Below are 14,429 nucleotides of genomic sequence, written 5' to 3'. Positions count from 1 at the left end.
TAAGGAGGAGGGAATACCCTCTTGAAGTTTTACATCCCTTGATATCGAGGTGCGGATAAGGACCAAGAAGAAGCATTTTAAGGACTTGCTCAAATCCACACTCTCTCTACATCCCTACAGGAGAAAAATAAACAAATATAAACCGATATCAAGGTTAATCCGACATTTAGAATTTGAAGATACTTTTTTTTTTTGGTTGTTTTGGGAATTAGAATCTCTTGTAAAAGGAAAAAGAAAAATTGGACAGACGAGTCATAAATCACCTTTGATGCTTGGAATTAGCTCCAGAGGACCAACTGAATTTCAACCACCCAAATAGGCTTGTGATCAAGTTCTCCAAAAGATTCCAAGACCAAAGTTCAGCCCATCCCAAGACCAAAAAAAAGCCCAAGTAACTGCTGCTGATAGAAAGTCGGTTCCATCATCTTAATTATGACAGAGACATATATAGGGAAATGCAGCAACAGTTGCATAATCACATAGGCTCCCTGCTCATTTCACATTTCCAGAAACATATGACTTTCTGATCAGGCCAAATACCAAAAAGCACATCAACTTCAAGAACTCGTGAATTCTTTGATAAGAGATGAAAAAATACCTATTTTAAGATTTACCATCCTAAAAAGATGATATGACACATGACGTGATTGATGGCGACGTTTCAAAATGATAAATTAGTAGAAAAAGCGCTTTAGTGATCTTTCGAAACTATGTGGAACAGATGAATCCAAGTTAGGATGAATCCGAAATGATAACGTTTTGCAGCAATGATGCCATCTGACTTGTATTGATGTGTTCACGGTGTCTTTTGGCTATTACTAATATGTCTTTTGTACGCATCGACCATGTTAGTACGTCATGTGCCACTCAACTTGCATGGAAGAAAACTTAATAGTGGGTAATTTTGTTTTTTGGGTGAAAATTCTATAATGTTTTTTGATCGATTGAAAGTCAGGGTATGTATGTCCCCAGGGGAAAAGTTTGTGGACTTTTTGTGGGACTTGGCCCTTCTGATCCGACCCACTCCTAAGTTTGGCGGCTCAATTGGCCAACAGACCACCACGACCCAAACGGTGCATACGCGTATGGGTTTCGGAAAAGTGACTCGTCCCAATCGGTTCACTCGAACACATCGTCCACCGGTGACCAATTGACCGACTGTTTACGACATGCCTCACCGTTAATCTGTTGATGGGATCATGGTGGTTGGTCTGTTGTAGAAACGATTGGAAAGATCCATATGTGCTAAGGGAATTAAGCCGAGAGAACGTTCCATAAAAATGTGGACTGACCCTGATCTGATTTCACGCGGCAAATTTGATCCGTACCACATAGGAGAAGATGATCTCTCGTGCTGGTTCTGTTGTCTGCTTCTCATCTACCTCCAACCACTGGTCTAATACATGAATGTTGGACCGTTGGACAAGAGACGAACCTCTTGATTTGAATCCATCAATTATCTCCATCCAACCAGATATTCCCATCCGAGAAAGAAATTATCCCAACACGGTTCGAAAAACTAAAACTCAGATTGAAAAGAGAGAAAAGCAGAAAAGAAAGGTCAGAGATGGCATTGTATAGGTTCGCTGCATCTGTAGAAGAAAGTGATGGAAACAATGATGGGTCACTCTCAAACTTTTCAATTCTCAATTCCAGCTGCCGTCGACGGTTCAATGCCTGCTCCTCTGTTTTTTTTTTTTTGGTCAGAAAACATTATATCATACACTCATTCAAGTAAAAGTTTGTGACATTATACGGGCTTCAGAACAGAGCAATTCCAAAAGACAAGTAAGGGGATAAGCAATCCAATTAACCGGTAAACATTTATTACGGTGGGCTTTGGCGACCAATCCTCAACTTGATTACTTGCTCTTCGGTAATGGGTCATCTTTAAATTGCTGAATAACTTTGCACGGGCCTAGGCTTATGTGATCAATGCATAAGCTTCCCAACTCACTTGATCTGCTCCCTCGCTCATCATCTCCACCAGATCAGTTCGATCTATCTCTAACACAATATTCAGTTTACTTTTTGCTTCAAAATGTTTTAGGGTTTCAAGCACAGCAGCGGCCTCCGCCCAAATTGCCGACGAGACTGTTACCGATAGAGCAAACCCATCTATCAAGATACCCGGCTGTCTTGGCATACACACGCAATGGTCCCTTCCCCTGTTTCGGCAACAAAAGACCCAGCTCCTCTGTTTGATTGGCGTTGCTTAATGCTTGCCCCTATGGTCGACTCATTGATCAACTTGGAAGCGTGTCGAGCTCGGGACAAAGACAAACCTCAACACAATGATTGAACCCCCAAAGACCATCTTGCACAGCACAACGTTAGACCATTTTCAATCCTCGCAGCACAGGGACTCTTGCATACAACCTTCTCTCGGCAAATTCCAACTAAAAAATTGTAACTTTTTAAAGATGCTTGACAAAAAGAGATTTAATAGTAGGCCTGGCAGCATTAAATGATTAGAAAGGTAAAACCAAATGTCCATTTTTTTTCGCCCATTGATTGCCCACTTTATGAGGATCGGTTGCTCGAATTATGATGCTCTTGGTTATATTTCGCCTTGACGTCAATCTGAAGCCCAGTTTGCAGTGGCATGCGAGAGAAACATGCGGTTTAACACAGAACAAGAAAATGGACACGAATCTGAGGTGCTAAAACAATACGAGGCGCTCATTCTGACGTCAGGCTATGGGAAGCTCGTCATCTTCATCTGCATACGAAACACGATAGGAGGCGTGATCCCACGTAACGTGAAAGAAAGTAAGAGAATCGAGAGGCTAGGAAAAAGAAAATGAAGGGTCTTTCTTGTCGCAGAGACATTAGCTAATCATGGCGTGAAGCAATGGACAGCTAACTTCATTCCAATCAATCCACCATAATTCGTCTCCCCATGAGCAACTCAACCCACGTTTCTAATTCCATTCCGATCAATGAAAGTTTAAAAATGGGAACTCGTCCAGCTTGTCGCACCAGGTGCAATTGCAAATTAGCCGACCAACTCAATCATTGAACGTTTTCACGTTCAGGACAGAGTACTAAGAGAAAAGAAAATGGAGAAACAGAGCGCCGTGACCCAAATGAGCATAAAAGAAAGAGCAGAGCACGTTCCGGTGTTCGAGAAAACAGAGCACGTTGACTCATGTTCGATGGGCATGAAGGAGAAACAGTAGTGAAAAGGGGGCCCAACAAGCTTCAATGGTCCCACCAAAATTGAAACCTCTCCGATCCAAATCAAGGACGAAGAGCCACACCCAGTCGACCTATTCTAGCATTTATTTTTGGGAAGAAATTTTCCTTTCTTCGTCGACATTTCCGAGGACACACACACACCCACCCAAAAGCCCCCGTCTCCCTCCCTCTCTCTCCCATACGGAGATCGGCCTGTTTGATGATCATTCTTCCCTTTAATTAACGTTGGTTGGGCCTGTTTACAGGTCAGTCTCTTTCCTGCTCAAGGCACAATTATTGTATCAGAATCTGATTAATCTTTGAATAATGTATTCAAAACTATCTATATTCTGTGGGTGGTCTTCTTCAAAGCATCACTAATAAATGGATTGAAAGAAAAAGAAGAAAAGAGGAAATGGGATTACGTGAATGAGGTGTCTCTTGCCTGTTGGGATTCAATTATGATGACTCGGATCCGAATAAATTTAAAAGAATATTCTTTTGATTGCTTCCACAGAGCAGAGCTTTCTACTTGTTGGCGGTCCGTTTTTCTTAAGCTGTCTCGGCAAGCGAGAGAGTTCTTTTTGGGTTCCTTCGCTCTCCGATTACTACTTTCTTGTTCTCTTTTCCTTAATTTGACTTGCCGGGCAGTTAAATTCGTTTGATCATTGATTGTTGTCGGATCGACAAGCTATCGGGTTTGTGCTTTCAAAGGGTGGAGCTTTATGAGTTGCTATTAAATGGGTCGTCCCGTGGCGGTGTCAAATTGAGATTTCATCGGTCTGGGTTGTGATCGGTGGAGTTTTGATTTGGGTCTCTCTCGGGTTCTTGATTGAACCCAGCTGGAGTTTTGCTGTTTCAAGAGACTGAAATTCAAAAACAGAACAGTTTGCTGTTTTGAGAGAGAGAGAATGCCTGATGATTATGTGAGGCAATCATTTGGGTGCTTGAATTATGGTTGGAATTTGAATTCTATATCTGGTTGTGTTGAGGGATCATAACATTTCTGTAGAGATGTATGCAGTAGGTAGGCTAGGTAGTTACATCACACGGGGCGTCTCCACTGTTTCTGGTCCATTTCATCCCTTTGGTGGAGCTGTGGATATAATTGTGGTGGAGCAACCGGACGGCAGCTTCAAATCGTCTCCCTGGTATGTCCGCTTCGGGAAATTCCAAGGCGTGTTGAAGGCGAAGGAGAAGATCGTCAACATCAGCGTCAATGGAGTTGAGGCCGAGTTTCACATGTATTTGGACCGAAGAGGAGAGGCTTACTTCCTCCGAGAAGTCGAGGGAGAAGATGGGGATTCGGTGCCATTCCCGTCTTCTTCGTCTTCTGGCGACGATACAGATGGGCAGTCTCAGGCAAATAATAAGAGGCCGATGAAGTACAAAAGCTGCAATTTCAACTCGAGAGGACCAGATTCCACCGATTTGAGCGATCAAAAGATTGTTGCTAGGACCAATTCTCGAAGGTCGCGCATTTTCGGGCTGGTTTTTGGGCGGAGGTCGATGAAGGCAGATGGTTATAAGGATGAAGATGGTGATCCCGGTGTGGAGAGGGTGGATTCGTTGGAGCGTGCAGAGATTGCCGCAGACCTCTTGGAGATGAAGTGGTCAACAAATCTTTCCACTAAGAACTACGGGAAGGATGCTGCTTCTCGGTTTCGTGCTAATGTTGTTCTGGATAATAAGCCTGACGAGGTTTTGCAGATAGAGGACAAAAATGGCGGGGCAGAAAATCCTTTGAAGAGCGGTTTATCATGTGAAGGAACTGATTCTGGTCACCAGGATCAGTCAGTTGAATGGGTGGAGCATTGTGTTTCCAATGGTGGCGAAGAATTGCCACGTGATAGCACTTCAGAACAGGTTTTTGAAATTTCAACAGTCAGGGACAGTGTTTTGGAAGAGCAGAGTGACTTAATAGTGGAAGAAACTAGACAGTATGTCCATAGTGTGGATACTGCTGACAAGACTGTAAATGTAGAGGTTGTAATTGCCGAGATCCCTGGCCCTGTTTCAGAAACTTCCAGTTTGCTGGATCAGGAAGAACTCAAGAAATACGACGGATGGGATTCCACTGAAAAGAATGCTGATTTTCTGGAAAATGGCATTGTTTACGAGAACAGGGATGCTGATAAAATTGAATCCTGTGCTTACTGGGTGACGTCAGAGACCTTTGATTCAGGATTGCATGCATCAACTGAGCATTCTCATGAAGAAACGTACCTTGCTAGTGGAGAAGCTAGTGAAGTTTCTAGCAAAACAATTGAAGCCAAAACTGTGATACCGCCTGAGGTAAACTCTCTTTTGAGGTCAGTTATCATCGTATCGGTGCATGAAATCCTTATAATCCATCATACTTAGGATTGAGACACTTATTATTTGGTATTTTGGTATATAACTGCTGGTGATTTTATCAAGCATTCAGCTGGAGCTGCTCTAAGTGTTCTTCATTGTGTTCTTAAATGCTGTCTCGACTGAGTAATCATAGGTTTTTAGCAGGATATAATCACCGAGTTCCAAGCTGAAGATGTTGAACTGGACAAACAACAAAAGGATTCTCAACAGACATTTACGTCTCCTTGGTTAATAGATGAATGTATTAAACTGCAAGATGAAGAGCCAGTTTTAGCAGCAGCTTCTTTTGACAAGATAGCAGAAGCTGAACCCACATGTGGTGAAGATATCCGGAGCATGATTAGTGTCACTGAAAAAGATCACCTCTCTTATGATGATAAAAGCTATAGAGATAATATCGGTAGTGAGCTGAAAGTTAACTTGGAGACCAGTGGCAATGCTGAGAACTGCCATGGTGATTGCCTTGTGTCAAAAACTACAATTTCTCCAACATCTGAAAGTTCAGAGGAGGAACAATTTCCTTTCAGTGATCTTGATGGATTCAATGTCAATGAGGTCACATGTATGGATGCAGTTTCACCAGAGCCTATGAATGAAGAAAGTCATCCCTTGTTGAGTATGCAATGCGGTGGGGTGACTGATTCGAGTGATGGACATGAGAAGTCATGCGCATCTTCCGATTTTGAAGATCAAGAGAATTCATCAATTGACCCTGATAGTACAATTAAGGAGTCAAATATTGTGTCAAGCCCCATTAACATTTCTAGAAGCCACGGCATTGGTGGGGATGAAGGTATGTGGCTAGTGGAATCAATGCCAAACATGAGGTCTCATGTTGAAAATGTGGACTCATGTGTGCTCCACGTTCCCCTTGGTCACTCACTAGATTCAAATTACAAATCACTGGAATTTTCTATCCCCAAAAAGGAGGATGCAAGCTGTTCAAGTTCTTATGCATGCAAAGAGGACCAATTAGCGCAAGACCAGCCTAATGCTGAAGACATCCAGGGTTTAGGGGGCACGGCAAATTTTCCTTTCGATCCTGCAGTAGGTGAGATATTTTGGATCATTAACTGCCTAGTCTCTTGATGCTGTCAAACTTAGTTTGTTTGGTTTTATCTCTCTTTACTGGAAATTGTCAGTGTTATTTCTCTCAACGTGGAGCACATGTTAGATGTTCAGTGTAGACAGAGTTTCCTTATCGACTAAATATTGCATTTGTTATTGTATCTTTATGATGCTTTTCTTCTTTTCTGTATCCAACTAGCCTCTGAATGAAATGGTAGCTTTTGGGAAAAAAAAGCTTATCTGCTTCTTTCTTCACAATTGCTGAAGCAGATTACTGACTGAATTCGCGCTTAATGCAGAAGTGTCCCTCTGCAGACACTTGTTGTATGTAGGTATGGGGGCTGATGCTGCGTCCCAAGCATTTGATGCTGAAAAATTGGACATCCATAGATATACTTCTCTAGGTCCTTCTGTTGTCAAGGATGATAGGCTTGTTGTTAGAATTGGCGGTCGCTACTTCCCTTGGGATGCAGCTTCTCCCATTCTTCTGAGGATGGCTTTATTTGGAACTGATCGGATATTCGAACCAAAGGGCATGATAGCCATTGATAAAGATGAGAGAACTCTTGATGGGGATGCATCAAAAGCCATAATTTCACCTGGTGGAAGCTGGAGAATTTGGCCCTTCTCCTTCAAAAGTTCCAAATCTCGAAAAGCTATGTATAGTGTTAGAAGCTTCGGTGCTGAAAGTGTTTCAGAGATAGCTAACAGCCTGAATGCAGACGAATTGCTGCCTAAACCAGAAGTGGTGAAAAAGATGGCGAGGGCAATGACTCCCACATCTAAGCAGCTTGCATCCTTAAATTTGAAAGAAGGAAGCAATTTGGTGACCTTCACATTTTCCACTGCAATGCTGGGAAAGCAGCAGGTTTTTCGCTACCCTTAGCTTAAGAAGTCGCTTTTTTAAAGAATATTGATGTTTCTTTCCTTATTTATCTCAAACCAGAAAAGAAGTTCGTGCTGAGTTGGGATTTTTCATCATGATTCAGGTAGATGCACGAATATATTTGTGGAAATGGAACACTCATATCATCATCTCGGACGTTGATGGGACCATAACCAGGTGAGTCTATTTTTTGGAATGCACGTAAATAGCATACTGCGTTGTGATGTTTGTTTCATTTAGAATCTTTGTAAGTAAAATAATTTTGCAAGCAGCAAGTCTGGCAATGAGTGGCTGCAGACACCACTCCTTGAAATGGAACTTGCAGAGAAAAAGGACGGTTGTTGGCATCTGTGAGATGTAATAATACAGTGAAACAGCACGAAGCAATGTGTTTTCATTTGCTTAGCCAAAATTAGGGAACCGTTTCCAATTTAAATGAGGAAATTTCTTGTATAATGTTTTATCAGGTAATGTCTTTTGTGTATTCCTGAGCTGTATCTTCTCACAATTGTAAGCTTACCCTTCTCTTTGATCTTCTATGCCTCATTTTTGTAAGAATGAGGGGACAAATAAGGATTAGGCATTAGATATTAAGGGACAAACAGCTTTACTTCCCTCTCGTTGCTGATTACTTTCTGTGTGTTCATCCCCCATATTTTAACCGTGATTTCTTTCAAAATTATGTTTAACAACTATACAAACTACCTATTTGAAAATTATGTTCTGTGTTGCAAGGGCCTTCCATGATCCCACCAGGTTATAGACACTAAATTGATAGCCTTTTTCTTAACCAAGTTACTTCAAACTTTCGCCATGAAAACCGTAAGTCCACTGGCTTGAACAATAATAATGATGAACAGGAAAATGATTGGTGTTCTAAGATTTGATGTGCAAACTTCCCATTGCAGCTGCTTCTACCATGATTTTAAAATGCGATATGAATAGGAGAACACTTGGTGAGGGAAAACTGCTGGCATGAAATGAACCCAATTAACTTGAAACATGGCATGAATTTAACTTTTTTTCTCGCAAAATTCAATTTTTCCTCATATAAGTCATATTTAGACCATCTTGTCACTTCAAGACACTTATTTCTGATATCAGCAAGAAAGTGAAATGACAAGAATTGTCCATTCTAATTCCAGTACATGACTCTGTTTTTTTGTTTGCACTCAGGGTTTCTAGCATTATTGATATGTGTGACTCGGTTGTGCAGTTCATCTCTCTGAATTTCTCCATATTTTACTGGCTCATCCTTCGTAGATACTATTTCCATGCTTTAACTCCGTCACAGATTGTATTGCTTCCTCATAGATTTGATCCTTGTTAGTGTTTTGTTGTGAACAGATCGGATGTTTTGGGTCAGTTTATGCCTTTAGTTGGAGTTGATTGGTCACAAAGTGGGGTTGCACATCTGTTTTCAGCTATTAAGGTTTGTCCATCAAAATACTCGTGTAAATGAACGTTTGACTCCCACTGAATATTGTAGTTCGCTCGCCTCGTGTTTAACTGAAATGTCATCTCTTCGATATGGCACCTTTGGCAATAAATAAATTCATTCCGAATTAAGAATATGATATATTTGGTTTTCCTTATCTTAATTTTTCTGGAGGTTCACTGTGCCCCACAAATGCACCACGCTTGACTGCGACAGTTGAGGACGAGATCTTTGAAACTCACACATTAAGTTCTTGGTCATTGTTCCAGGAAAATGGGTATCAATTGCTTTTTCTTAGTGCACGTGCAATTTCTCAGGCTTATCACACTAGGCGATTTCTGTTCAACATCAAGCAGGTAATACCCAAAGATCTGAGTGTTTTTCTACTGATTTTGGAAATGTGAATAAACATGTGTTGTCATCATTATATGAGCATTTCAGCTATCGGGTTCTTTGTTCAGGATGGCAAGACTTTACCAGATGGACCTGTTGTCATTTCTCCTGATGGACTTTTCCCTTCTTTATTTCGAGAAGGTACAGTATGTATGGTTGGGTAAATTGAAAATAGATGATGTAGTAGGTTACTATCTTTACAAAAGGTGTCTAGAATCAAGATTGATGAGCTGATTGTCTTGCATATAATAAGCGAGTTATCTTTTTGATAGATGTTCGACATATTGATATTTCCATCTATTATTTCTTTCTTTTGATTTTGTGTTTTGGAGTTGGGGCGGGGGGTGGGGGGGGTGTGGGTTTGGTGGTGGGGTGAGGATGCTGACTACCTGAAAGTTGGGATGGCAACACTAAAACTTTATCTGACAATATGCCATTAAGGCTATGTTTTGGAAAGTAGAAAATGGGGTAATGCAAAATTTGAGTGAACAGTCTAGAAAAATTTGAAAAAATTGTGAGAGTAGAAAAGAGGGACAATTTTAAAAGTTTATAATTTTTTCTCCCATTTTTCTTTCCCCACTCTATTGAAACAAAGCCTAATAGCAGTTTATTTAGGACTGTTTGTCTACACTTCTTATTAAGCAAAAAATACTTGTTTTGCTTTCCTGCCAAAATTTAAAACAATATTCGAATTTCAGAAACCTATGAAAATATCATATGTGACCCTACATATCGACATATGTGTATTGTGGAAGTTTAAGGAGTTTCAGATTTGAAAATGTCAAAATGCAGGAACTGTAAGATTTAGATCAAGTAAAAGGTAAAAAGTAAAAGTCAATCCAGACAAGCCATCAGTCGTTGTAAAACTCCAGGTTTTAACTGAAAAAAGGCATGTAATTTCAGAAATATTTCTACTTTCTTTACATTAAGTTTTTAGATGTTCGAGTTTTGTACTTTTAGTCTCTAATTTCTGACTCAGTAGGTAATTCATTCTGGTCAAATCTTAAATAATTTCTAGAAAATAGACGTTGAGTAGATTCTTGACACTCTTATCTTCTGCTGAAGTTCAGATAGTCTTTATGGCTCGTTGAGTTTCTCCTGGACTAATTTTTGTTTTGTTTTTTCATCAGTTATAAGACGGGCGCCTCATGAATTCAAGATTGGATGCTTGGAGGTTTGTCCAATGATCACATGCTTTTTTTGTTATAAGATTTAAAGAAGTGTGTCTTGATATGTGCATATCGTAAATTTCTCAAATTTATGATTTTTATTGCCATGAACCTGTCTTGGATTTGTGCTGATAGTTTAACTGATGTTGGTTTAATTACAACCATAGCTGATGCAAGTAGTATGGGGGTTGACCTGGGCTGATGGTTATGCTGATTATTTTGGTTGTCAATGAAGCCCGAAACAAAAAACTGGAAATGTAGATTGCAAGCTTTGTATAACATATGTACTTATTCAGATCTTATTGCGGTTCTCAATATGGATTTTCTAATGACTACTGAATAGCTTGGATGTGGTAATAAAATTGGATTCTTGAGAACCATAAACTTGAGTTTGGGAATTCTCAGTAGTATAATCGCCAAAAAATAGCTCCTCATAATATGAACAGAGATATGGGAGCAAAAAATTGATTTTCGGCTAAAATATCTGACAGCCTGTTTATGCAATCACTACCCACCATCTTTGCTCCTTATGATAAGAACTGGAAAAAACCCGCCACAACCTGTGAAGTGACAGTTTACTAAAGAGAAATTAGCAAAATTTCATTTGTCTGATCAGATTTTTGCAATTCTTTGGAAACAATTCTTGTTCATTTTGATGCTGCTTCACTCGCAATTGAAGGATACTTGCAACTCTTAGCAATCTGGCTGGATAGGCTGTTCTTTTAGATGATTGGAAATGCTCTTTTCCTAAATTGTGCTTCTTCCTTCGATTCTTCTATTCTCCAGGAGATTAGGGCATTGTTTCCTCCTGACCACAACCCATTCTATGCTGGTTTTGGAAATAGAAACACTGATGAAATCAGTTATCTGAAAGTCGGAATTCCAAAAGGAAAAGTTTTCACCATCAATCCTAAGGTATCTGAAATATCATGCTTTTTCAGTGACTACTTAAGAGAGTCTTTAAGAAAAAGAATCAATAGAAGGTGCGACTCATTGTTCATTTTCTTGTTCACAGGGTGAAGTTGCTGTCAACAAACATGTTGACACGAGATCTTATACGTCACTTCATGCTCTTGTGCATGGAATGTTTCCACCGATTGCGTCGGTTGAGCAGGTTTGCTTCTTAAATATTGGCAATTTATATCTTCGTTGAATTATTGATTCATGAATTTCAAACTTAAATACAGCACAACCAAGCATCACCACAATTGATCGGTGTGTATTTTGACATGTGGTAGTGTCTTTTTTGGAGCACAGGCATTAGCTAGCCTTCACAAATTACCTCTGAAAGCAAAAGATTTTTTATTGCATGCATTAAAGGATTTAGGTCTCTTTCGATTTATTCCAGAGTCGCCTTTTATTTGGAAAGTTTCATGGTTTGGCACTTGATACGCTATTTCTTTGTCGGTTGTAGGAAGATTTTAATTCTTGGAATTTTTGGAAACTGCCGCCTGCTACTATCGATATATGAAAAGGTTCAGTGGAAAAGGTCACCTTGTACAGATGCAACTTGGGTTAGTCATGAATCTTCTTCAACAGCTGCGGTAAGCAAGAATTTTGATCTTGCCGTTAATTGCCACAGAACTTTGAGTCAGTCATTTGGTTCACTGCCTTGCTGTGGTCATGCCAAAGACAAATTCACACACTGAAGTCTGCCAATATATTCTGATCGGCATTTGTATGGTCAATATGTTATTTTCCTACTGATATTATGTAGTGAGGCAATATAGCCCTACAAAGTTTTTCTGTTTGGAGAAAGAATTAGCCTGCAAGACTGTTGCAGGGCCATTGTGAATTCCAATACTTTAAGTCTTGACTATTGCGTCTCGAACTTCTCTCTTGGACTCCTTTAAAGCTTGAGTTTTGTTTTGCTTATCAGATTTACAGTATAAATACTAGCTTCCTGTTTTCTCATTAAGCCATCCTGACAATTGCAGGTTGCGTTGAAGCTACAGATGATTCGCATTCTTTTGGTGCTGCAGTGACGGGAAAAATCATGGAGTAGCAGCAAAAATCGTGCCTCTTAGATTCAGCATACTAGTGTCGATTATCAATTATTTATGCATTGAAAAGAGAACCGATATATCGTCTAATCCCATGAAGACTTCACTCTGTACAAATCTTCTTTTTGCTGGAAGTTTAATGGGGAATAGGCTGCTGGGAAACCCCAGCTTGTAAAGTTCACTAGATCAAAGTTGATAATTATTCATTGATTCTCTCTCTCTCTCTCTCCACACGAACACGTACATAGGTTATTAGTACATGTATCTGTACTGTGTTCTCCCCCCGAGTAAAAACAGTGATCGGCCACAGAGTCTTTTTGGAGTTATGCTAAACCATACTAGATTGTTGTTCTCTGTAAGTGACTATTAAGAGTCCCTACTTGATGCCTTGCCAAAATGGTAGATCGGATCGGACTCAGACTGTCCTTTTGCCTACCACCGTCCATGTTCAGAGAAACCTTACGCAGTTTCTTCTTTAATTTTTCATCCATTTTCGTAAGTTGCGCTTAACGTTCTTGAAAGTATGTGCAAACACGATCTCTCCTTGCTAAATGTTCGGCATGAAAACATTCCGTCGCCAGGTCCTGAAACGGGGATAAGCCGTGTTTAGTTTATGGTTTGGACGCCCTCTTTGCAGAATAATCTCGTGGCAGGGGACACCAGTTTGATTCATTGACGATATCCTCTTGATATTTTCATTAATCCGTGCTTTTTATCTACAGTGATTCAGCTATAACAAAGTTCGGCATGTCGATTCATATCCACAATTTTGTCAGCTAAACTCAAGGCATCACTGTTCAGAACTCGTTATGCAGGTTCAATATTCTTTTTTTCTTTTCCATAAAAGAGCTAGGGAATTCATAATCACACAGAAAACAGTTGAGCTTGAGGGCCACCTCACGGCAAGTAAAAGAAATCATACAGGTTTGCAGACAAAAAACAGTTCAAAAGGCTATAACAGTCACGCCCAGTTGCTTCTTGGCGAACTCGAGGAGGTTGTTGATCTCCTTGTCGTCGATGAATCCGTCTCTGTTGGCATCGACACAACTCACTGCCTGCTTGCTCTTCCACCTGGTGAACCACCCCCCGGTGATGCGGATGATGTCGCGGAGCTCCTCCTTGCTTATCCTGCCGTCTGCATCGGCATCAAACTTCTTCAACCAATGCTTGAACTCCTCCAGGGTCATGACGCGGGTGCCATCCGGTGAGATGCTGCGAGACTTGATCGCCATGACCAAGGGATATCGATCACAACTGCTCTGCGTATGCAGTGCACGGCCATGGAAGGGTGCTTCAATTTATATAGCAGTCTCGCCGCTCTTTGGTATCCTCGAGACCATCTCTACCTTTTCTCAGGGTGATCATTTCCTTATTTCAGAATAAGAATCTGAAGGGTCTCTTTGTTTGGCATGAAACGAAAGTTAAAAGTTCCTAAGAAAAAGAAATTTATCCATTTTTCGGGTTTAAAATAATTATCCCGAATTTTCAAAAATGGTGAAAAATATGTTAGTATGAGTATAAACAACTATATATTGTGAAACTTCTAGCGGTCTCGGATCAAAAGTAAAACTCAAAGTGCGTAAGCGCATATCTGAATTAAGCGAAAAGTAAAAGTCAATCCAGATGCAAAGGGTGATCGGATCTTGGTCCAATCCGGTCCCACTCAGGAACCGAGAATTGTACCAAAAGAATCGATTCCCAGTTTCTGGAACCAGGGACTAGATCGGATCGGACCGGTTCCCGGCAGTCCAATGGGAGATGAAAATGAAATCAAAATGCAACCTCTTGCACATATTCGTGTCCAGACATTGAAAAGCCAAACTACTCTTTTCTAGCGATTAGTTCATGAATTGACCACATCACGAACCCATTATAATAATAATTGGTCGGTGTTGTACTCCCTTTGAGAATTTATAGATTATTCATTTCGCTTA

At 40.4% G+C, this 14,429-nt stretch overlaps 1 protein-coding gene across 5 annotated transcripts; it reads left to right on the top strand.

Annotated features, from left to right (window-relative positions):
- Nucleotides 1-3,140: 3,140 nt before the first annotated feature.
- LOC115675786 (phosphatidate phosphatase PAH2-like) lies at nt 3,141-12,714 on the top strand. 5 transcript variants are annotated; one of them, XM_056321162.1, is made up of 13 exons: nt 3,141-3,446; nt 3,698-5,475; nt 5,680-6,589; nt 6,906-7,474; nt 7,596-7,669; nt 8,840-8,924; nt 9,200-9,286; nt 9,392-9,464; nt 10,454-10,497; nt 11,279-11,407; nt 11,508-11,606; nt 11,907-12,036; nt 12,430-12,714. In XM_056321162.1, exons 2-12 carry the CDS (start codon nt 4,195-4,197, stop codon nt 11,961-11,963), a joined length of 3,408 nt encoding a protein of 1,135 aa, XP_056177137.1. In that variant the 5' UTR covers nt 3,141-3,446; nt 3,698-4,194; the 3' UTR covers nt 11,964-12,036; nt 12,430-12,714. The 5 variants fall into 5 exon arrangements, with proteins under 5 accessions (XP_056177137.1, XP_056177139.1, XP_056177140.1 ...); XM_056321164.1 differs by having other exon boundaries at nt 3,142-3,446; nt 4,205-5,475; XM_056321163.1 differs by lacking the exon at nt 3,141-3,446 and having other exon boundaries at nt 3,458-5,475; nt 5,683-6,589.
- Nucleotides 12,715-14,429: the final 1,715 nt, after the last annotated feature.

Source organism: Syzygium oleosum, unplaced genomic scaffold (assembly GCF_021117445.2).
Source record: "Syzygium oleosum isolate NSW1041296 unplaced genomic scaffold, Sole_v2.1 Sole_v2.22, whole genome shotgun sequence".
Lineage (NCBI taxonomy): Eukaryota > Viridiplantae > Streptophyta > Magnoliopsida > Myrtales > Myrtaceae > Syzygium > Syzygium oleosum.
Note: the sequence above shows the minus strand (reverse complement) of the source record. Positions and strands in the feature narration are given on the sequence as shown.